Here is a 24000-nt window from a genome sequence, read left to right as displayed (position 1 = left end):
CTCCAGTTTTTCCCTCTCCTCAAAAACCAACATTAAGTTTGATTTGATTTGCGTTAATTTGTTAATTTCAATTTTCAGTGCCCCCAATTAGTGCTCCAGCGCTAGAAGATTAGACACTTAATGAAGTTTCTTTCTTTCTGTCTTTCGATTTAGCAAAATGATGCAAAAGTATTTTGATTCGAATAGATTTGATGCTAAGTTTCACCTTAATTCCGGCAACTCATATGATAGTCGTAGACCAACCGCATTCTATTTGATCAGTAGAATAAGTTGATAATTGTCATTGTGGTTTGTACAGATATGGAGGCTTTGGACAGAAACATGAATCTAACACCACTTGGGTATATCTTGGCCAAACTGCCAGTTGAACCGCGCCTTGGAAAGAGGATCATCCTGGGATGCATTTTTCAGTGAGTGTTTTCTTGAAAAAGTTCTTGTTAAGCCGGCAAATACCACAAGTTTATGAAGGTCTGCAGGTTTTTAAATTGGTCTTTGGTTTCTCGTTTGTTAGTTGTGGAGATGCGATGTGCACCATAGCTGCCAGCACCAGTTTTCCTGAACCGTTCGAGACACCAACTGACCGAAAGAGACTGGGTTGGGTGCATAAGAAGTTCTCTGGGACACGTCATAGTGATCACATTGCGTTGCTGAGCGCATACCAAGCATGGGAGGATGCAAGGTAAATTGTGTTGTTAACGTTGTATCTCTCAAATGCAAGCTGTGATTGGCTAATTTAGCGGGCCGTATTGAACATTACGACCCGCTCAATTTGAGATTTTGCTGCAACAGCTTTTAGTAAGTTTTTCAAATTGTTGATGTGAAATAAACTTGTGAAACTCTTCGAATCTTGCAAGCATTTATTTCAAAAAGCCAGTAAGATTTATTCGTTTTTCAAAGTTTTACGCAAACCAATCATTTTTGGTAACTAAACGTTCCTCTTGACTTCAAATATTTTCCTTTCCCGCGCGCCTTATTACCTCAGATATAATAAATATCTTACTGTCCTCGTTTCCTTGGTGCGTACTGTAAGTGACGGATCCTCGTTATATCCGTTTGGGCCATAAACCAACGGAAAACTAACAGTACGGACCTTGAAATCGGTTACTTAGTGAAGGGATTTACGATGGCCGGGTCAGCTCCGCACTTGTCTGTGCCCTATCTCATGATTTGCACCAAAGAATTGCTTTTCTTTTAACTTTCACCATTGATACGTAACGACTGGCACAGCTCACACAGTTATTTATACAGATCCATCTCAATTAACCCTTTTCTTAAATCTCTTTATGGGTTGTTAAAAGTTGCAGATCAGGCATGTGGTTATGGTTAGTGCTAACCTAAAGGTTTTAGTACCTCTTAACCATCTGTTAGCGCTAACCAGGCTTCGAGCAACCGTCCCCAGTGAGATTTAGAAAATTAATCTCGTTTTTGCAGTTGTCTTTTAATCAGGTAAAAAAAAAAACGAAATCTGAATAAGAATTATCATCATCGAGAAGGGTTTAAGCAGGGAGCAGGGATCGTTGAACTTTTCAAGCATCCTAAATCTATTCGTTTCTAGGTGTAGCTTTACTTCGATCGCTTAGAGGTCACCCTTTTGTGTTGGTAGAAAAGGGTAGTGCCCAATCCCTGCAATCTGCTTAGCTTTCACACTGACTATTGAAGTCGACAACGGAAAAGTCTTTGATTTGGACTTCAACATAACTAATTTGATACTATAGTGTGAAGTGAAGAGTAGTGTAACCGTGTGTTCTTCTATTCGCTTCTCGCTATGCTCCTCGTATACGCAGTTGACTCGGGTCGCCATCCCCGTTGGCCCACCAAGACGAAAGCAACTTTGTAAGGGAAACTGGTTTATTAAAACCATGTGTGCTTGACCAAAAACAAGTGTTAGTGTTTTCAGTGTGCGTGAGATGGGTTGTTTTTACCTGATTCGGGAACGCGATCAGTTTATTACCTTTAAACCAGAAATGGCCCAGAGCAGGAAAAGTGATCAGAGGATAGGCTACCTGTAGCCTGTTGTCGTTAAATAGGCAACAGTTGGGTCAGTTGTTGTAACCTCTGTCTCTCTGAAGCTTACTTCTATCGTTAGCTCCTTGAGCAAAAGCGTTGCAACGCTCTCACCCAAAAAATACACGATTAACTTGTCAAATTTGTTTATTGCCTATTCAGGTTGGAGGAGAATGAGTCTGCAGAGATTTACTTTTGTGAAAATCATCACTTAAATTTATCAACTCTGCGCATGACATCTGAGGCTAAGGTATGATAACACTGCGGCTGCTGCCACTGTAATACTGAGCCATTTACGACGGTCAGAACGAGGCTATTTTAATAACTATCGAGGATGAAAGGACAGAAACTATGGGCCTTAGCTTTTTTACGCATTAGGGCTACCGCCCGTGCCTAGAGCTTGTAAAGAGCAGCGTTATATCTTGTTCTCGATTGTACACAATATCAGAGCGTGGTTAGTATCTTAAATATGTTGGCCATTTTAATTCCCGGTTCTACGGTCAAGACAGACTGTAATTTAAGAAGTCGCTCCGCTCCTTGCTTCGTCAGTTTGAATTTACCCAAAAATGGCTAGCAGCCCATGATGGTGGTCACAAAAAACAGAGCAGAACAAGGAAAAGATTTTACCATGGCGATAAAAATGATCTGGAATCTAAGGAACAATAAAGACAAAATGTGTAGTGAATTATGAATTTTTATTTCTTATTGGGCGCATTTTCGGTTTTAGTCGTCCACGGTTGTTTAACAAATAATCTGCATTTCCCTAAGGTACCCCGTCTTTTATGACGCACGTTTTCTTTTGAACAGCGGTTAGCGCTAATCCTTTTGTGAAACACTCGGCACTGCAGATTCTGATGTTATTCATGTTTTTTCTTGTAGCTCCAGCTTAAAGATCTTCTTTGCATTGCCGGGTTTCCTGATGGTAAGTACTTATTCTCTTTGAATCTGTTCCCATTTTGTCAACTTAAGTTACACGGGTGTCACGGAAAGCTATAGGACTGTTCCTAGTCCGGTGTGCAATATTATAGTGTGCTGCATTACATGTGCTGCGCATGGGATTGGCCAGAAATCTCGCTCCTCGAGTAGCAGACAGAGTGGACAATTCCAGTGGCATTGGAACTGTCGACATGCACTCGTTCACAACTTTCTGCGCGTGATGCTGCGGCTATTCGTTGGTGCTTTAGTCGCTTATTCATTCGACTCTACGTTACTGGAAGGGCCTGGATTTTTCTTTTATCTTATGTGGGGCTAGTCTGCAGTACATGCGTCTTATTAGTGAGGGCGACTTAACTTTCTTGCGCACGATTATTCACGGAGCGGTCATGCTGTATTTGAGACGAATGCTCCACCACCTGGTGGTAACTAATCTCTTTTCTCAACCTTCTTTTTCTTCAAAAATTCAACGTGGCTGCCATACATTTCGCGACGAAGCAAAATTGAGCGCTTGTCCGTTAAAATACGACTTCACTGTGAGCCATGTCAGGGCCAACGTTAAGATAGAGTTAATGGGAGCACTTCAAATCGTTTAATAGTTATTATTTTGTAATTTTCTACGTAATTATTGTGGTTTTGGCTTTGGGTTTCCCAGTTGAAAACTTCCCCGAAAGCATGCAGTATGAGCTAAGTCAAGGAAGTGCTTCATTACATTTCAAAAACCATAAATCGTAGATAAGAGCAACAAAATCATTCCAGAGCTGTTATTGGCTCGTTTCTCAGACTCGAGAAAACGGGGCTCCATTTGTGAGGTAACAGGCAACGATAAAATGGTTTATTGGCTTCTATCTTGACAGAATGCATGCATCCTCAGCCGTTTAACTACAGCGGTCCAGACTCCAAACTAGATATGGTAAGATATATGGTTAGACTCCTAGAACAATGCAGCTCTTAGTTTTGTTACCAAAAGTTGAATCGCGAGACGTACCTGAATCTCGTGGCTAGAAGCGACATGCGGCCAGCCGGAGAAACAGTTCCCGACAACTTTAGTAACCCTTAGTGTCCAAGGTACTATTCTTAAGCAATGTTGACTGCACGTATTGCGTTCAACGAAGGAGAACATTTCATTGACCGAATTCATAAATGGCGGCCAAAAATGTATTCTTTTGTTTATGTGCTAATGAGACTCACTAGCCTCGCTCTCAAGCAACCTTTCTTTTGTATTTTGTCCATGCAAACGAGGCTAGTGAGGCTAATTAGCACATAAACAAAAGAATATTTTTTTGGCCGCCATTTATGCATTCGGTCTATAACTTCGCCAAAACCCCTGATTTCCTGGTGTTCAGTGCGAGCGACATTCATTTTCTGGTGTTCATATTGACTATCTCCTTAGTTCAATAGGCCATTTCCGAGTTGCTGTGTCTCGGTTTCGAAGTGAGTCTTGGTGCTCAACTATTGTAAGAGAAATGAGTTTGATTTGCATAAGAATACACAACTCATTTCCATTTGAATGGTTGTGCACCAGGACTCGATTTGAAACTGAGGTATCGAGCAACTCGGAAATGGGCTATTTGAAGAGCCGTCCGTTTTTTTTCCAGTCACTCGAGGCTTTGCCAGTCGGTGGCCCTAGACCCCTCACTATTTCCAAATAAGGAGCTTGCTTGCAAACCAGTTAAAACAGTTACGGTGCTGTCTTGTATTTCGACACTAGCAAGATTTACTCACCGAAAAGTTGGAAAGCCCTCCTTTTATTAATCCCTTATCAATGCTAGTCGTATGTGATGACATGTTTGGTTTTAGGTTGTTGCGCTGCTGTGTCTTGGTTTGTACCCCAATGTGTGTGTTCATCGAGAGAAGCGAAAGGTTTTGACAACTGAAGGCAAAGCTGCGTTGATCCACAAATCTTCGGTGAACTGCTCCAATAGGGAACAAACGTTTCCGTCTCCTTTCTTTGTGTTTGGTGAGAAGGTAAGACAACGATGCCCCAGGAACCATTTCCTTCGTAGCACGCGTTTGAAATAGGTAGGGTGAAGGACAATTGTGCTCGCTCGAAGCGCTTGTGTTCAAGTTCAGGCTTTCTATTCCTAGCGCCTGCCTGATGAAAAGATAGAAACAATAGCCCTTATGCGTGATGACGTCGAACTCTGTAGCTGATTTCACCACCAAGCCTCGATTTCGAAAATCAAATTTGCAAACTTGTCTTTAGCTGAAACCCCAAGAAGCAGACTTGAAAAGGTTACTCACGTGCGAACAGTATTTCACATCCAGATAATGTAAATAATTTTGTGCAAACGACGCTTGGTGGTGAATTTTTGAGCATATGTCGTAATCATACATAGGGCCTATTCCTTTGCAAAGTGGTGAACGTAACTTGAAACTTCGCTAAAATTAATCAAAATTCCTATAGCAAGAAAGCCTATCATCATCACCCATAGGCAGAATATTTTTTCCAAGAACGCCATCACACGAGTCGATATATTATCTCCATGCATGGCCAGCCGCTATGGTCAAGCCTGCGTGTAGCCAGACAACTCCAGCTTCGTTTCTCACATATTTGTGTTGTTTTTTTTGTTTGCTGTAGATTCGCACGCGCGCTGTTTCGTGCAAACAGATGACCATGGTAAATCCTCTCCAGTTGTTGATGTTCAGTCAGAGTAAAGTCGAATCTGAAAACGGTATCGTCAGAATGGACGACTGGTGAATATTCTCATTTCTATTTCTAAGTTGTCGCTTACGTCACTCATTAAGGAGTTTAAGAAACCTCGCCGGCCACGGCGACGAAAATGTCACTTCAAAATATAGGTTTGAGGTATTCTAAGTATTTCATGATTATTCCATTTTGTTTGTATTATACAATATGGGCGAAGTGTCCTATAATTGGATTGGTACGGAAGGATTTGATTTCTCCACGTTGTCGTCAAAACCTTAAATTTGTTTATTTCACGCAATAGTTTTGACGAGTACGCGAGAGAAATGTTTAAAAATGCGTACCACACGTGCAGCACGATCATTTTGGTTATTTTAACCAATAATATTTCTGCTTTTTGACGTTACCGTCGCCGTAGCCGTCGTCGTTTCTTAAGGACGTTCGCGCTAATTGTTTGTACGCAACGTTACTGCGCAGGTAACGCGACTGTAATATGTCAAGCATTACTTCGAGCATTAGTGAAGTTGAGGTTTTAAAACCTTTGCAAAAACCGTGGACGATAAGTCTCGCACACCGTTGGATCAGAGAAGATCGTGATCTGTCAAAATTGATTTAAAATATATATGAAAGTCAAGTAGACTACTGCACGACTGATATTCGCAAGGTTTTATCAGTCGTGCACTAGTCTACTTGACTTTCATACAAATTTTTCAAGGCGACAAAAACGCCGAGGAAAAAAATCCAGGCCGGCAAAAGAATGGCACATTTATTTCCGAATCATCATAAAACTTCAAAGAGAAGTGAGCGAGAGGATGGAAAAGCTCTGGAAAAGGTAGCTGATCGAGTAGACTACTGGCTGAAAGTTTGGAAAACTCGTGGACGAATCGTTGCGTAAATTTAATGGGGCTGTTTCTTTTTAATGTTTTTATTACCCTACGAACTTAAGTTCAAAGTGAATGCATGTTTTTAAAGTTCTTTTCCTTTCCTTTGTGAAAATTGAGCAGTATTTTCGTCCTCGTCCGCTTGAATAGTGCGGACCTGCGTGGAAACAATTAGGGATCGAATTTCACAAAAAAACACACTCCAGGGGATGAGCATGACGGCAATGGAGAGATATTATACAAAACACCAACCAAATGAAGATGACCCCTGCTTAAAACGTCGTTGCTTTGCTCGAGAAAGGTTTTTTTTTTCGGTAAAAACCTTTCATCTCTTCAACGATCGATCCTCTCTTGGGTTCCAGTCCTTGCCCGACAGGTCACGCAAAAGCGTGACAAACGAACTTTTCCAAGAGCTTTGTAAAATCACATCGATTTTACTCGTTCAGATCATCAGTGACCCCTATTTTTTTAATCATGAATCAATTACTTTACTTACTATCTACAAAATATGATAAAATGAAAAAATTCTCACCGTAAGAAGTTATCTTTTTTTAACATTTTCTTTCCTCGTGCCATCGAATTTTGGTAGTGGTTGCAACGGATAGAGCTTACGAAAACGCTCGTCGAGGATGAACTCTACTGTTAACCACATCCCTAGCTGCATACAATTATCTAAAAATCTCACTCCTAAAAAGCTATGCACGGAAACTTTCACTCCAACAGTTTCTTTTTATGATTTTCGATGGATGAGCAGATGAGCCTACATCTCGCTACATTTGTATTATGACCGATTTCTCGAAATGAAGGCATTTTTCCACTGCCATTTTCTCCGAAACAAAGTCGGTGACCCCCCTTTTTTTTTTCATTTTTGGAGTAAGTACTTTATGACCTAACTCTAGGCGAGAAATGAAGAAAATCTCACCGTAGGAAGATTTTGGCGCGAACGTCCTTAAACTCCTTATTGTCGTACAAAGGGAGGTCACGCGACTTCGACTACGTGGTTTCGAGGATGCTCTCATAAACTCTAAGGTAGCATTAGATGTAGCACCAAGCAGTCATTGTAAGGCTTTCAACTTCTAAAACATGCAGCAGCTGTACCGGATTTATTTTGGTTTACAAGTGAAGTAGAAGCGTTGAAAACGTATTGTTCTGTACTCCACAAAACATTAAGTTCAATGAACAAAAACAAAGGCTGTGCACGCCCCGCACGTGCTTTCTACGTTTCGGTAAATTTCTTAATTCGTCATGTTTATCGCCATGACAACGACGTGAAATGTTGCGTGGTGGACGCGAGAGCCTGGCGATAAATCTTCATTGCGTTCTGCAAACGTCCAAACCATTTATACCAGTTTTTTTTCCTTGAATGTTGATGCACACTTTCCATGCCAAATGACAGGAAATTATCACAATAACAGGAAATTATATTCGTAGATAACGTTCTCGTAGCTGAAATTGTTGTCAGGACAAGATTTCCGAGTCTCTCAAATTTTTAAGCATAAACTAAGCAATAACTTCCCCTTTCCTTATCCTATAATATTGATAGACCGTCTGGATAAGTTTGGACTAAGTGGATCATGGAATGTAACCTCACTTTTAGAGAAAAGTTGAAAAGGGATACTATTACACGCATTCTTGTTTTGCTTTCTGTCAGGTTGCAGTTTCGTTTTGTTCATCATCAAGCTGCGATGGTTGTAGCACTACGTCATGCACTGGATTACCTGTTAGTTCGTACCACTACCACGCCCTCAGTCATCGCTGAACCCACTTTCGACTCCACTTAAACAAGAGGACCTCTCCTTGACAGCTGTAATTGTCACGGCCAAACGTGACCATGCCAGGGTGTCTCGGAGTGAAGAAGAGAGGACGTTAGAATGAGGTTGCCTAGGGTCCAAGTCAGATTTGAAGCAGTTCAATGAGCGCCATGTCATATTCTTCGATCTCTCCCTCATAGGTTGATGCACAGAGGAGGGCGCGGCGGTCCACCACCCAGGCGTGACTACCAAGGCCCAAGACACTACCGAGGAAACAATCAAGGCGGTGGATTCCGTGGGGGACGCGGTGGAGGATTCCGAGGATTTCGCGGCTTTCGTGGAGGACGGTTTTAGAAACAATGTTGTTCATAGTTGACAGAGTGAAGCATGTTGAGACTTTGATCAAGAGCTTCGAGCTCTTCACAGCTTTGTGAAAGAAGAGGAACACCAAATGAGCATAGTTCAATGCTCGTCATTTTAATTAATAATTGTTGCCCTTAAGAGAGTACACGGCATACTCGGTTGCGAAACGATATCGCCTTCTCTCACACAGACGCGCTTGAATTTGCTAATCATCCAACATGGCGACCGGCGGTCTTAGCAAAAGGGTGACCGAGGATCTCAATTTTTTTGTTTGTTTTGAGATCTCAAACGTCTTTTAACGAACGTGATTCCCAGACGGTTCGTTAACATACAGATCTCTTGAAAATTTCTCAAGTGTCCCACATCGCACTTTTTATGGCTCGTCCTGGTGCTAAAGGTGGCTTTTTCTGAAGGTAGAGTGGGATGACATAAAAGTCCGCGTTTCAACCTGTATTGTTCATCTTAACTGTGAGAAAACATGATGATACCCATCGGATCCTCTATTAGCGCTTATCTGACACAAACAAAAAAACTCGGTTTCTTCAGTTTGGAAACGCCTTAGTTTTCACACAGAACGCGTAGCCCGCTTTCTTGAATAACCCGAAAGTCTCTGGCCGTTTTCAGTGCTAGAATTCCCTCTGTAGTTCCGAACCCAAAACTGTTTAAAACGTGATACCTAGGAATGAATATTTTGCAACGAGGTTAACTGAAATAGTGTTTTTCTTTCTTCAAATCGCTGTTCGAATGTGAAAGAGGAGCGCGCCTCTAGTCTTAATTCATTCTTATTTTTAGTCCTTCCTTTTTTTATACCCTCCTTCTCCCCTCTTCTCTAGACTCTAAGAACTGTTGCACTGTGCTTTGTTTTCGTTCAACTTATCTCACTGCGTTGAGAGGTTTTCTTCGCACGAAATGCGGATGAAAGAAAACAGAGGAGAGCGATGGTTTCATGCAGAATGGGACGCCTTAAATGCTTTGTTGTAAACGTGGTGGTTCACTTGTCTCTCTGGCCTCTCCTGCTAGCAGAGGTCTCTTTTCTCTAACAGTAATAATTACATGTATTAAATTTTACACCAAATCATTTGATTCTCCAAATATAATCTGAAAGCACAACAACTTACAAAAGGAAAAGAGCCCTGCCTGCTCACTATACACTTAATATGCGAAGGGTCTTGAAGGAAACAGTGTTGTTTTCCCTCGAGTTCTAATATTTGTCAAAATGCTAATGAATAATAATAAATAATAAAAATGGTAATAAAAGAACATTCACATCAAGAGTGGGGCTATGAAAAATTCATAATACAACTTTGCGAAAGGCCCCGCACTTATATACTCACCACGACACACTCTTACATACCCAAGAAACAAAAACATTATGTGCATATATACTTGGCAATGCTGTACATTTCAGTGAAATTTCATACAATTCACCATAATTGTTTAAGCTCTCTTATCGTAAAGTGAACAACCATTCATGCATACTGTAGTGCATTGCGGACCTATGTTACCCAGAGAGCAATGCGTTACAAGTGTAATTGTGTGGACGTAAATAAAAACCACGAGTTGTGTTTGATATGGTGTTTTATCTAGTTAATCGGGACTCAATCGCTACACATACTGCGATGTCTTCAAGCAAATTAATAAATCAAAATTATTCAACATGCAAATACAGTATCAATAACAGACAAGGGCTGACTTACCAAAAGAATGCTCACATACTGCCAGTCGTTTTCTTAACCAAGATTATGGAAACCACACTTTTTTCTCCTCCATGTATCACTTTGTCACAAGTGCTTACTTTCAACATGATTCCATTTTTAGCACGTACAGTAATTATTGATTCCATGAACAATTTTATGAAAGCAACGAATCCTAAGTTATGATTCCTCCAATTATTTTTCGCGCTACTGGAATCATACCACGTGATTCAAGTGAATCACATTTGATTCCAGTGCCAGTTTTCCAAGTGTGGATAAATCATCACGTGATTAGTGTTATGATTCTCCAGCCTTGGAAAATCATAAGCAACAATTCCGGTGCCCTGTTAAATCACCTTGTGAATTTAACAACATAATTCCAAAAGTAAATTTCTTGAGTATTACATGTTTATAACATAAGGGCAAAATTTTCTTGTCACTGTCGAGTCACATCGAAAAAAAGTTAGGAAAACAAAGTAAAAAAAGCTGCACTGGTTCTTCTGTCATAGGTCGTCCAGGCATCATGCAACCTTATCAAAATTAAAAATCTTCTAAAGATATGCCAAAAGTTAAAGAATTTAGGGAGATCTCCAACAAAGAAATAAAAACGGTAGGTCACCGACTTAGTTTTTCAGATAATTTTCAAAAACTGAAATTTAGAGGGCATTTTTGAAGACATTGCGTGTTGCCATGGTAACCGATATGACATCATAAGGGCCCTTAAAGTATTGCCCAACAATAGAGTTGCAAAGATATTTGTAGTTTGTCTACACCGTGAAATATCCTTCTTTGGTGTCTTTCATCGTTTCACAAACACTATAGCAACGAAAAACCAAACCAAATGTTCTAGCAGAGATGGGTACCATATTTTCTTATCCATAGTGCTCCGGGAGCTCCGCTTACGCTTTTTATACGCTCCACTATAATTCATCATAACTAACAAAGCCAATACAAAGCAAAGAGGCATCACGGAAACTTTTTAACAGCTGTTATCATCGGAATCACGTTTCGAGGACAACAAAACAAGACAACAAGTGTTTGAAATCTAATCAAGGCCAAGGTAAGATATCATTGGGCTTTGCGAGAAACGAACGGTAGTTCGTTTTTTCTCGAATTAAGAGTCTTGCAATTGTCGAGTCCTGAATGCTATCCTACAGTAGATTCTCATGATATAACTTTTGTCCTGTGTTTCCCAAATGCATAATCAGCAATTAAACAAATACCTTTACAATACGCCATTGAATCATTAACAGTGTGCATTTACGTTACCGACGTCCATAAGATGGTTAATTAATTCACACATATCGAGCTGCAAGTGACTTGATTACCTTCACTCCGATAGCTCATTGCTTTGGATTTTATGTCTCAGCTGACAAAGGAGAAGCGATACCAACGCTTTTCCTTGTAAAGTACAAAGGTTCTTTGTTTTGCCGTTTTGCCGTTTTGCAATCAACCCTTCCCCAAAGAAGAAACAATATCAGTACCGGGAAGTGTAACTCATGTAAGTAGAAGGACAGTATTTCTGTCGTTTTCTTTTACACGTGAAGAAACAGTGGAGTCAGTGTTGAAATTGTCCCCAAAAGAGAAGCAAATCCGTACATTTAAATTTCATGGTTTAAGCTTCGAGCAACGCTTGTGTGGAGACGATGGTAATTAGGATGCATCTTTGTTGTCAAAGTTTTTAACAACCCTTGATAGTCTAAAAATCACTCAGGGTTAGAAATCACATGTACTTATTATTAACTTTAAGTATTGACATTTGATTTAGAAGAGTAAGTATGTCTCTGGTTTTAGAGGCAGTTAGAGAAGTTGGCATTGTATTGTTTGTTGTAGATGAAACTCGGCTGCCGATATCAATGCTTTTGTCATGCGTGAAAGCACAAGAATCCAAGCTTAGAAAGAACAGAAAATACAAATCTGTATAGGAACTAAGGGCTTAACTACAGAAGCTTTATGAGCAAAAGTTAAGTCAGCTTTGCCTCAAAACGAATGCATTTTCATCGTTGTCACAACGTTTACTAATCATGTGGACGGTTTCAGTGAGACGATTTTAGCCCAATAATTCCTAGAGGGAGAAACATAGTAACGAGATGCTGAAAGTAGCTTGGCAAAGACCTAAACCGAGCCGGAACACGAAAGTCGACGCGTACGAGGATTCAATCTCTAAAGAGTGACTAAAATATGTCATCAATCCTAACGGTTTTTCAAACACTTTGACCATGATGTTCGTAACATCAAAGGCACCCAGCGAGCAAATTAAGCCAAAAGCCTTCCTTTCTAGGCTCCTTGTAATGTACAAATACTGTCTAAAGAGATGTTTTTTATCACCTAGAAGAATTTGGTCTGTTCGGAAATCTTTTGTCCGAAAATTTTAGGGAATGATATCTTGACTATCTTCATTTCAGAAAATGCTAGCAGAATATTAACGTGGCCTTCTAAGATCTTCGCAGCGAACCATTTGCTCATCCGAAACTGCTAGGTGACCTTTTAATTTTAAGTGCTAAAAATTGCAAAAATAGCCTTTCCAAAAACGTAAGGGACTACTTTTCCCTGGTTGTAAAACTTTTAGGTGATGTTTTAGTAAAGAATTTCTCGTCTGCTGTTTGGCAACGTGGAACCGAAATTCTTAGGACAGTTTGACTCGCTCGAACACACATCTCAGCGAATATTATCGTTGGGCGCTGCCCCTGTAACATCGAAACATGTCTTCCAAATTAAAAATTGTCGTCATCTTTCTAAAAATTACGATTTACTTTCTACTCTCTCGACTATTTATCCAAAATACCAGTTACGCTGATTTACTTGCGGGCAGTGAAAATTACAGATACATGACAGGTTTCCAGGTGATTTAGTTTTAAGAAAGAGGAAATTTATGTACTCTTTGCACCCTCGCTGAAACACAGACACGCAAATGCGAGCAAAAGCGGTAGTAAGTTGTGATATCGCTAATTCTTTTTCCGGAATGGGGCACTAGAACTTTTTGCGTGTAAATGGCTAGTATGACAGTGATTCAATGTAGAAATACCGTTTGATTTAAAACCATTCAAATTTCATCACTTCCGGAATTGGCGTTCTCCTTTAATTTGAAACATTTGCGTAAATGCTAATCGTAAGTGCAGGAAAACTGAGTATATTTCACCAAGAAATGATCCGTCGTCTGAGTAATGGGTTTACAAACATTTTTCCCTCACACGAGAGACTGTGCAAAATTTCCGTTCGAAATCATCACCTCAGGCTAAAAAATGAATCCCACTTTATAATTTAATGGCAAGGTTCATCATAAGTAGCAAAGTTAATACAAAGCAAAGAGGCATCACGTTTGGTAGGTACGTAGGTAGTTAGGTAGGTGGGTATTAATATATAAAGCCCACTTACGTTTTTGATAACATTTTTAAAGGAATGCCTCGATTCCGCTAGATTTTCTTCATTCGGGAGTTGGAACCAAAGCATTGCGCCGCTTTTTAGAAACCCTCTCTTCGGTTGAGGAAGTGTCAGATCTGTAGCACTATTGCGGAGATGGTAATTAGTCAGATCAGCATTCCTGCTAACAAAAGAGTTCCTGAGGCTTGGCGCGAGGTCAGAATTTAGTTTAACGATTAGTTCGTTAGCATCGTAAGAGGAAGAGAAGATTTGCATAAATGCGCGGAGTAGCTCAACTTAAACACTCCGGCAAATCGTTAATGTATTTAATAAGAACAACAATGGACCCAGGATTGAGTCCTGAGGTACTCCGCAGGTAAATTGATTCTTTGATGATGGTTGCCATTGATAATGCATTACTGCTGACTATTTGTCATATACGATTCGAACCACTTTAGCTCTATGCCCGAGATACCAAAAATGTTTGTCCATCTTATTTCTTGTGTATTGGATCAAATGCTTTTCTATTATCTAGAAAAATGACACAGTTCAATTTCCCATTCTCCATATTTCAAGCCACTGGCCTCACACATTTGGATAAGAGCCGTTGCCATGGAGTGCTTCGGACGGAATCCTCATTGAAATTCTTAAAAACTCTCCCAATGGGACTGTGAAGAATATTTTATTGCACGTTTTTTGTGATAGTCTCGATTTCTCATATCGTCCTTAATCTGTGGTGCAATCATCCAGGTAACAGAATTGACTGTTAGTTGTGAAAAATAGGCGTAAATAACCATAATTGGATTTCCACTAGTAAATGATTTCCATTAACAAAAAAAGGAAACATAAAACTTATTTACCACTTTTCAAATCCCCGCTGTCTCGTAACCACACCTCCGCGTAAATATAACGAAATGCCAAGCGGCTAGAAAGATTTGTTCGTTCTTACGAGTGTTCGTTATATCGGGTTCTGTTCCATACGTGGCAGAATGAAATCGTTTGTTATACTGAGGCCTTCGTTATGTAGGGGTTCCATTGTACTCACCAGGGTACAACAGGGTAGTCCTGTTCCGGGACTCCGTCTTACCCCGCCCTGAAATTGGACGTGGAACCCAGGCGGGAAAAGAGAGAGGCCTGTATTCCTTGCAGGCGCATGCTCGGAATGAACCAATCATATTGCATTAGATGCCAGGCTGGATATGTAAATAAAAGGACCTTGAAACTCCGGCAAAAAAGCGTATATGAAAATTACTGTGTGATTTGCCGTGTTGGAAAATTATTGCCGAATAAATGTAACGACTGAGAGAAGATCGCAATAAATCGATGCAAAGGCTGAACTAGTAGATATAGCATAGGATTTCACTAAACGACAGAACAGCTCGGAGTCAGAATTTTATATTATCTGCAGTACTTTACCTCTAACAATGAGTTTCAGAAGGAAAGTGCTTTTAAGTAGCAACAATAAAAGCAAGGTGACACACGCTTTTAAGTAGCATTATTTCATCCTTAATAATTAATATTTACAAACAAATTTTGACCAGAAAAAAAAATCGTGACAATTAACGTCCAAATAATCGATGTTTGACTGTGCATACATATGTATAAATTTAATAGGAACATTATTGCTTCATAATTGCGTTATCAACACAAACTGGTATGTAAAGAAACAATGCTCAGTTTTTCTGTCGTGCAATCGTCTTTTAGTTTTTCCGATATAAAAACCATTGCAGTCTCAACAGGCAGCTCTACATAAAGCCTTGGCCATTTGGCCAAGGCTAAGTCTATTCTAGTAAAGAAGGAAAGAATTAATGCGACGAGTGCTTTGAAAAGTTATTCTAAGGAAAAATTAATAGTCTGAGTAAATTACTTCACTCTAATTACTCAAAAAGAAAATACTCTGTTTGTCACCGGTGTTTGTGTATTATTCCTGATAAAACTGAGAGTATTTACTACATTTTTTACCTGACTTTTTTATATTGGGTATTCAAACAATTTGTCCCCGATTTTGAAAAAACAATTGGTAGGCCTAAACTTCTGAAACAATCACAGTTTTAATAATTACTGGGCAAATCAAATGTATGTTCACTGGATCACATAACTAGATCGACAGAAGTAATGAACAATAAATAATGAACAAGAAACAAGAGCTCCAGCAGGAGATTTATTAGTCTTCGTTGGGCGATTCACATCCACAACCTACAGTATATTTGTAAGTTTCAAAGAGTCTCGGGAGAGCAATTAAATCAAAATTTGATATTTTTCTGCGCCAACATCATGCAGCTGTTCAGTTGGGTTTCAGGCACGAAATTCCATACTTTCGCATGTCATCCATCTGATCTTCCACGATTGTGACTCACGATAAGAAGGACTGACTTACAATTAACATCGAACTCGGATCGTAGAAAATCGCAAACATATTAATGAACAACCATGTAGCAAACAGACTTGCCAAATCCTGTTGCAGGTTTAACAAAACCATCATTACCGGTAACGACTGCATGAATAGCTTGCAGTTGTTCCGCCTTAGGCACAAAGGTAAAGTGGCATTTCTTCAAGGCGAAATCAATTGCCTCCAGAAACTTGGCGTTATAATCTTTTTTCACATTATCCCCGTGTATCCAGTGTAAAAGCACTCGGAATAAACTATGCCCAAATAAGGAATCTTTTTCCAAATATGGTTTTTCCCCCAGTTTTTGGGGGAGAAAATGGCGTCATTCCGAGCATGCGCCTGCAAGTAATACAGGACTCTCTCTTTTCCCGCCTGGGTTCCAGGCCCATTTTCAGGGCGGCGTAAGAGGGAGTCCCGGAACAGGACTAATAACAGGGTAGGTTGAAGAGTTTGAAGGAAAGCTTAAGTGTACAAAAGTTTGGTATGTCCGATTCATTGGCCGTATTTATACTAGAGGACGTCTAAGACGTCCAGACGCATTCAACGTCTGGCCGTAAGTGCGACTAATATAAGTACGGGACGCACTTAACTTCGACGGCTAGAAATCAAATTCACAATTTTATTCAAAAGACACTGAAAGAGACAGTGTGCACTTCATTGCTAAGTGCGTCCCAGTTTAGTGCGTCTCGTCTTTATACTAGACGACTTAGACGTCTGAGACGACTAAGACGTCTGTTAAGTGCGTCGTTTAGACGCACTTAACTTGAGACGTTCAATTTGTCTGACGTTTAATGCGTCCACCTTATTTCCCGTATTTATATTAGTCGTCTAAGACGTCTAAGATGTCTTAGACGTTTGAGACGTCTTAGACGTCCTCAAGTATAAATACGGCCATTGATGACTCTAAACAGTTTGGCAATTTCAGGAATTCGTCATTCTTTTAAAAGGCGCTTTGGATAAGTGTAAATGGAAACTTAAAGTATATCCCTAATCGTAGTAAATGTGCTTATTGAAGGTCCAGTTCAATTCAAGAACCATGGAATCAACCTCAAAATTGAGGGTAGTATTGGTGGCGTTAGAGTGGAGATCTAACCGTTGGAGGTTGTCAACGTTCAATAGAGAGCTGGCCATACAATTAGCTAAATGCCCTGAAGTGAAGGTCTCCGTTTTGGTCCCACGATGTGACCAGGAGGAAAGGAAAGCGGCTCATAACAACAAAGTGTCCCTAATCCAGGCAAAAGAAATGACCGGTTTTGAAGAGACCCATTGGCTTTCCTTTCCACCAGATGACCTTCAAATTGACTTTATTGTTGGACATGGAGTTGAACTGGGTCGCCACGCGCAAGTAATAAGAGACCATCGTCAATGTAAGTGGATTCAGTTCGTGCACACCGATCCAGAGGAGCTGGGGATGTTCAAGGATGACTCCGATGCCATTTCTAAGGCGGAAAGGCAGCATCAACTTGAAGTTGATCTCTGTGTAGAGGCTGATTGTGTTGTAGCAGTCGGGCCTAAGCTTGCAGAGGCTTATCGCTCTTATCTTAGCTTTTGTGAGAAGGACCAAGATGTGTTTGTCCTTACGCCAGGCATTTTCAGTGAGTTTTTCAACGTAGTACGGGGTAAGCAAGACGGAAACAAGTGTCGAGTTTTAGCTTTTGGCCTCGGCGATTCCGAAGATTTCTGTCTGAAGGGATTTGACATCGCAGCTGGAGCTGTAGGTAAGCTCGATGATGCAATTTGCATCTTTGTTGGCGCACAAGACAGGAATCAAGATGAAGTAGCAGATCGTTTGAAGAAATTTAGCATTCCTCCAGAACGACTAAGAGTAAGGACTTTCATAAAAACCAGCGAACGATTGAAACAACAGTTGTCTGAGGTGGATATTGCTATCTTGCCATCGAGATCCGAAGGTTTCGGTCTCGCCGCGCTGGAAGCCTTGTCAGCAGGGCTACCCGTTCTTGTAAGTGACAATTCGGGATTCGGAAAAGCCCTTCAAGAGGTCCGGTGTGGTTCCCATTATGTAGTTTTTTCTGAAGATGCTGTGTTGTGGGCTAAAAAAATCAAGGAGATTTGGGCCAAAAAGAGAGAAACACGGCTGGAAGAAGCTAAAGATTTGCTCGAGAACTACGGCAAGAAGTACATTTGGGAAGAACAATGCAACGATCTTGTCGAGAGGATGAAGAAAGTCCTTGATGGTAGGTCTTTTTCTATTTTATTGAAATCATTGTAAAAGTAATTTAATACCGCACCCTGCGAAGATCAGAATTTAACCTCCCACGCAGTCGTTTTTAGGGTAGTTGTATTTCACACCCTCCCCACAAACGCCTGCCTAGCCGAAGACAACATTCCTTTATTATTATTTATTATTATAAAATAAGCTTCCAGCTTCTATTGGGCTTCCTCGCTACATAACTAAAAAGTAATTAATGTATTATTAGGAGATTATTTTAAAGCATTGTAATGTTTGTGGCAAATAAATAACATTGGGTGCCGGAGGTGATACAGTAGATGGAATCACAGGATGGGCGAGTTTAATTTAGTGTTCTGCCAATAAGAAATTTTTTTGCCATTGCTTAGCCAATCGCATTTTACCTACTGAAATTCTAGAAAGTGAAGTCACCAGCAGCATTCAGGAATGAACAATATGGCTGCGATGAGGGACTTATTAAAGACTGTGTGCTCCTATTCAAACTTACGCTATTAAATCTTTTCCAGTTGTCTGCGATCTAGGAATTCGTAAAAGCGAATGGCGACACATTTTCATTTTACCAACTGGACATATATTAAGCTGAATGTTACGAAAAACAGACCGACACGGACTCCCTTCTGTGGATTTTTGTTGGCGACTTGTAAGTTATTTTGCTTTCAAAGCTTAGCTCTGACTAGCATGTCTTAAAGTGATTTTTCTCTTTTATAAGACACAGTAGGACATTTTTTGAAAATAGTGGTTGATTTTAAATAAATCCCCACTTGTGCATAAATTTTTTTTTTCAAGTTTTATTCACGACAGGATGAAATGTCGTGACAAATGGTAATGTTGGAAAGGCATCATCAGCTCCATCGATATCCCTTTGGCAGACTTCTTGTCACCCAGTAAAACTATTTTACTCAGAAATAGAGGTCATTCCTATATACTCCCCGGCACAGATAAGACCCGAACGATTCAATCTTTGTTTTGTGAATAGATGTCTTTAAATTTATCTTACTGTAATTGTAATCCAGAACGTTTGTTTTTGGAATCAGTAGAGAGCTGCATTATCATGATTATTATTATTGTTATTATTATTATTATTATTATTATTATTATTATTATTATTATTATTATTATTATTATTTCCTCGTGAGTCTGTTTCTTTTGTTGTAATTGCGACGATCGGCTGGCGAACTTTTGATAATGTTCTCTCTGCCAATGTTTGCGATATCCACGAGCATGAAGGCGTGTTTTTAAATTAGGGAGAGAAATTCCTGGAAGCTTTTCTTCGAGGAATTTGTTCCTACAAGTCTGATAGAATCGCCTTTGATAAAGGCCTCTCCTGTCACACGGTGGGTGCAAGATGCCCGGCAAGATGTGTAGTGTGACAGATTCAGTGTTAGGAACAGGCTTCATATCAAACTTGAATGGGAAAGGAATTTAATCAGGCGTTTGTGGGAAAGAAGGCGAAACATGACTCTCTAAAAACGACTGCGTGGGAGGCTAAGGTTGTTGCAAGGGCTTTTTTTTTTGTTTTTGGAGCTGTACATATTTGACTCTGTTAACAGGATTTGAAACGCGTTATCAAGTTAGGCATCAGTGATAGCTTAATCCTGTCCCAGACTTCAAATTATTTTAGTCTTTGACTTAGGTCCTATCGACACTAATTCGTTTCAACATGCTCCGTTTTCCAAAAATATTTCCATCTATGCACACCAGCGTTTTTGTATAGTTTTCACCTGACGATGAAAACAACAGGCTTCAAAACTCTCCCACGCTTTTGACGTTATCCTTTCCAAAAGCCTCCGTTTTCACCTAACCGCACTAGTGTTTCTTTGCGCTTTTACGCAATTGTTCTCAAAAGTCTCCGTTTTCATCTATCCACACTGCAACCGGAGCGTTTTCAAAAGACTCCAACCGTTTTTCAAACCGTTTTCGAAAGTCTCCGTTTTCATCAGCGTTTTCGGGAGTTTTAGTGTGGACGACGGGTGAAAACGCATCAAAACTTATGGCTTTTCAAACGAAAACGAAATAGTGTGGTCGGGGCTTTAATCCATCTGTAAAGGGACTAAACGTCTGTTATTTCTACATTGAATCACTAAAGGTAACAGAAATGTTTCTACAGTCATTTTTCTCTTTACAGACACCTTTCGAGCACACTTCCCTAAAACCGACTTTATTTGGTTTTATGAATGGCCAGCTGCAACTGACTCCATCATTTAAATCATCTGAATTCTCGCTCTAGCTTAGTCAGATATCTCGCTCAACATGGGCAGCTGGTGCGGAGTCTACGAAAGAGATAATATCATAGTATCCAGTGATAACTTAATAGTCAGAGTGAACATTTGACCTCGGCAAACTCCCGAGCTTCAATCAAACTACCACGAAGCATGAGATACACAATCAATTTTATTAATGATTACAGACAGTTGTAAAAACCGGATAAGTGGGTGTCGGATACTCATGACAAAGCCAAACAAGCAAAGTTGTATTATTAATTCTGTGGCCCTACATTATCAACAACTACAACAACAACAACAACAACTTTATTAGCTTGTTTAAGTGGAAAAAGAGATTTACAAATATATAGGGAACAGTAACTCAGACCTCAGAATAACTAAGAAGCTAATCTAGCTGAGCTTTTTTCAGAAGTTTATAATTTTGCAAATGATGAGTCAAATTTCACCAGTGACAAATCTACCTGTACGGACATCAAGGGGAAAGAACCATGCCCATCTAAAAGCCTTTCACAGTCCTTTGACAACCGAAGGTTTGCTTATTATATAACCTTACTTACTGAAGTGTGGGTCATTAAGTTATGTGTCTGGATACCAACAATTGATTCATTTTAAAACAGGAAGCTTGGTCTCATGGTTATGATCACCTTTTTAAATGTGGTTTCTACCTGCTATGACAGAATGTAGTGTATTAGGCTTGTAAATTTGGCACGTTCTGTGTTGCTTTTGCAAAGGTACTCAGATAAACATATTATCTGCATGTATAGCGCCATCTTGCCCGCTCGGGTAGCCAAGCGTGCAATTTGGTTCATCTTGCCTGCTTACGGAGCTAGTCATATAATAAGGGAGACTACTGACTGAAGATTTTCCTTGGCAAACGTCCGATAATTGAAAAAAGGGCAAAAAAGATTTAAGTGAAAAGAAAAAAACTGTAACTACAGCAAAACGTATGTTTTATTATGTCACCATGTTATTTGACTTTTTAAAACACGCCAAGCATTAGATTTGAATATTTCCTTTGAGACACCAGGCGACCAACGTTCTGCTACTGCTATCTACTCTTCCTCTACAAGACATAACAAAAATTCAACTTCAGTATTTTTTTTACTGGTGGAAAACAGTAACTGAAATTTACTTATTATCAAATGGAATAAGAAAGCCCTATAAATCGACAAAATAAGGAGACTTAAGTTGAACTGAGGAACGATCTCGGCTTCCCCCCCATAATGAATATTGTTTCTTAACTCGAGGTAAGGTAATGTCATGGAATTAACAAACTGGATCATGTTATCCCTTCCTGTTCTCATACACAGGTGTACAATTACTTAATGTGCCAAACAAACGTGCAGGTGAGCGATAAAAAAGCTTGCATTTAATGCTTCTTTATGGAACATGAGAACATATATATATTTTTGGAATCATACGGAGAGATTAGGTGTAATAAAAAGTAATAGTGTTGATAAAAATATATTTATACGAATTGTTCACTACCCAAAGGATATATAAGCTAAGAAAATGGCCGGAGTATGACGCCAGGAGTAGTGAGTTTACGACGCAAAACTCAATGAAGTACTTGTTCAGACATCGTCGGCAACACAATTGAAAGTTGAAAGGAATTTTCCAAAGCTAAGGGTTGATCATTGACATCATTAATTGGGTTGTGCCAAATAAATAACTTTTATAGGCGATAAATAGTTCGCGTAGTATAGGTAACATAGTCGATGACTGCAGAAAATTAGTGATGTTTTTAAGGTGGCTCAAAACTGATTCGTTATTTTTTAACACTAGTTCTTTGATTGATCGAAACTACCACAATTTTTAGTTTGTTTCCTTGAAAAGGGTATCGAAGAGCTATCTTAAGTTATCGAAAATTAATGTGGCGCTGAACCTACAGTATAGATTTGTTTCAAACTTTGCATAAAGATGAATCTTAATATGCGAATTGCACATCAATGATTAAAAATGGGGATCACGTAACTCATTTTTGAGTTACAGCGGAACGTAAAGCTAAAATTAGAGGTGACTTAAGAGGCTATGTTGTTGCTATGGTAACCTATTATGTCACAAAAGAAAAGATCAAAACTTGTTAAACAATTATTGGGCATTGTTTCCCTTTCAAGGAAACAAACCAAAGATAAATGACTATAAGAAATGTCGGACACTGACTTATTTGAACGTCAAACGACGTTCTCAAAAAACATGGTAAAGACGTTTCGACCGAAAACTTTCGGTCATCCTCGGTTTCTAATTTGACAAAAAAGCGACAGCTTGTTTCAACGGTTCATATTTGCGTATGTGCGTGACTATAAGCCTGAGTACACGTGATCTCTGCGCGAGACGAAGAACATTATGCAAGTGAAACATAAATGTCAGGAATTTCTATATGTTCATTCCCCGCATTCTGAGCAATTTCCACGGCCGCCCACCCTCCACGATGGTGGTATAGGTACGTCGATGACAGCCACGTTTGTCTGCCAAAGGAGTACGTGCAGGATTTCCATGCCCACCTCAACTCTATTAACCCACACATACAATTTATTAGTGAGGTTGAAAGCGACAACAGTCTCTCCTCCTTAGAGCAAACGGTCGCATACAGGTCAACGTGTACCGAAAGCCGACACACACTGATAAATATCTTGATTTCTACTCTCGTCATCCAGCTCAACACAAAAGATCAGTAGTTAATACACTCCTTGATAGAGCGGAGAAAATCCCATCAACAAATAGAGGGAAACGCAAAGAAAAGCAACATGTTATGAAAGTCTTGATGAACAACAACTATCCCCTGCAATTTATCAAGAAGTGTGACTCCGCACGCAAAGCCAGGCATCGCGACTCCAACTCAAACAACACTACAAATGAAGTAACAACACCATTTGTTGTCCTACCCTATGTGAAAGGCGTAACAGAAAGAGTGTCGAGAGTGCTACGCAACAACGGAGTCAAAGTTGGTTTTAAACCACTCAGCACTTTAGGCACAATTTTTCAAGACCAAAGGACAAACCAACCCTGTTTCAGTCTCGATGTATTGTATACAAAGTAAACTGCCTTGATTGCGATTTCGCATATTATGGCCAGACGGATAGAGCTCTTGCCACAAGGGTTAGTGAACATAGAAGAGCTGTCCGTGTTTGCGACGGCAATTCTAAAATTCCGCAACACGCAAACCAATTTGGCCATAATATGGACTTTGACCACGCCACTATAGTTGACAAGGCAGTTGACTATCACAAGAGACGTTTCCTGGAGGCTTGATATTCAAAGAGAGACCAGAATGCGGGGAATGAACATATAGAAATTCCTGACATTTATGTTTCACTTGCATAATGCCCTTCGTCTCGCGCAGAGATCACGTGTACTCAGGCTTGTAGTCACGCACATACACAAATATGAACCTTTGAAAGAAGCTGTCGCTTTTTTGTCAAATTCAAACCGAGGATGACCAAAGATTTTCGGTCGAAACGTCTTTACCAAGTTTTTTGAGAACGTCGTTTGACGTTAAATAAGTCAGTGTCCAACATTTCTTATAGTCATTATACAAATTCCTGAC

At 39.8% G+C, this 24000-nt stretch overlaps 1 protein-coding gene and 1 pseudogene across 1 annotated transcript in view; both read left to right on the top strand.

The window, feature by feature from the left end:
* LOC137991830 (ATP-dependent RNA helicase A-like) overlaps positions 1 to 8246 on the top strand; it is a 91944-nt pseudogene extending 83698 nt beyond the window's left edge.
* A 3497-nt stretch (positions 8247 to 11743) lies between these two features.
* The window catches only part of LOC137993607 (ankyrin repeat domain-containing protein 17-like), a 23005-nt gene continuing 10748 nt past the window's right edge, over positions 11744 to 24000 (top strand). Inside the window, exons 1-3 of the mRNA XM_068839562.1 lie at positions 11744 to 11774; positions 17038 to 18217; positions 21764 to 21799. Of these exons, the coding sequence (XP_068695663.1) occupies positions 17059 to 18217; positions 21764 to 21799 (1195 nt within the window). The 5' untranslated portion in view covers positions 11744 to 11774; positions 17038 to 17058. The remainder of the gene's footprint in view (positions 11775 to 17037; positions 18218 to 21763; positions 21800 to 24000) is intronic.

This window comes from Montipora foliosa, chromosome 2 (assembly GCF_036669935.1).
Source record: "Montipora foliosa isolate CH-2021 chromosome 2, ASM3666993v2, whole genome shotgun sequence".
NCBI lineage: Eukaryota > Metazoa > Cnidaria > Anthozoa > Scleractinia > Acroporidae > Montipora > Montipora foliosa.
The sequence above is the reverse complement of the archived record's forward strand: the minus strand, read 5'-3'. Positions and strand labels throughout refer to the sequence as shown.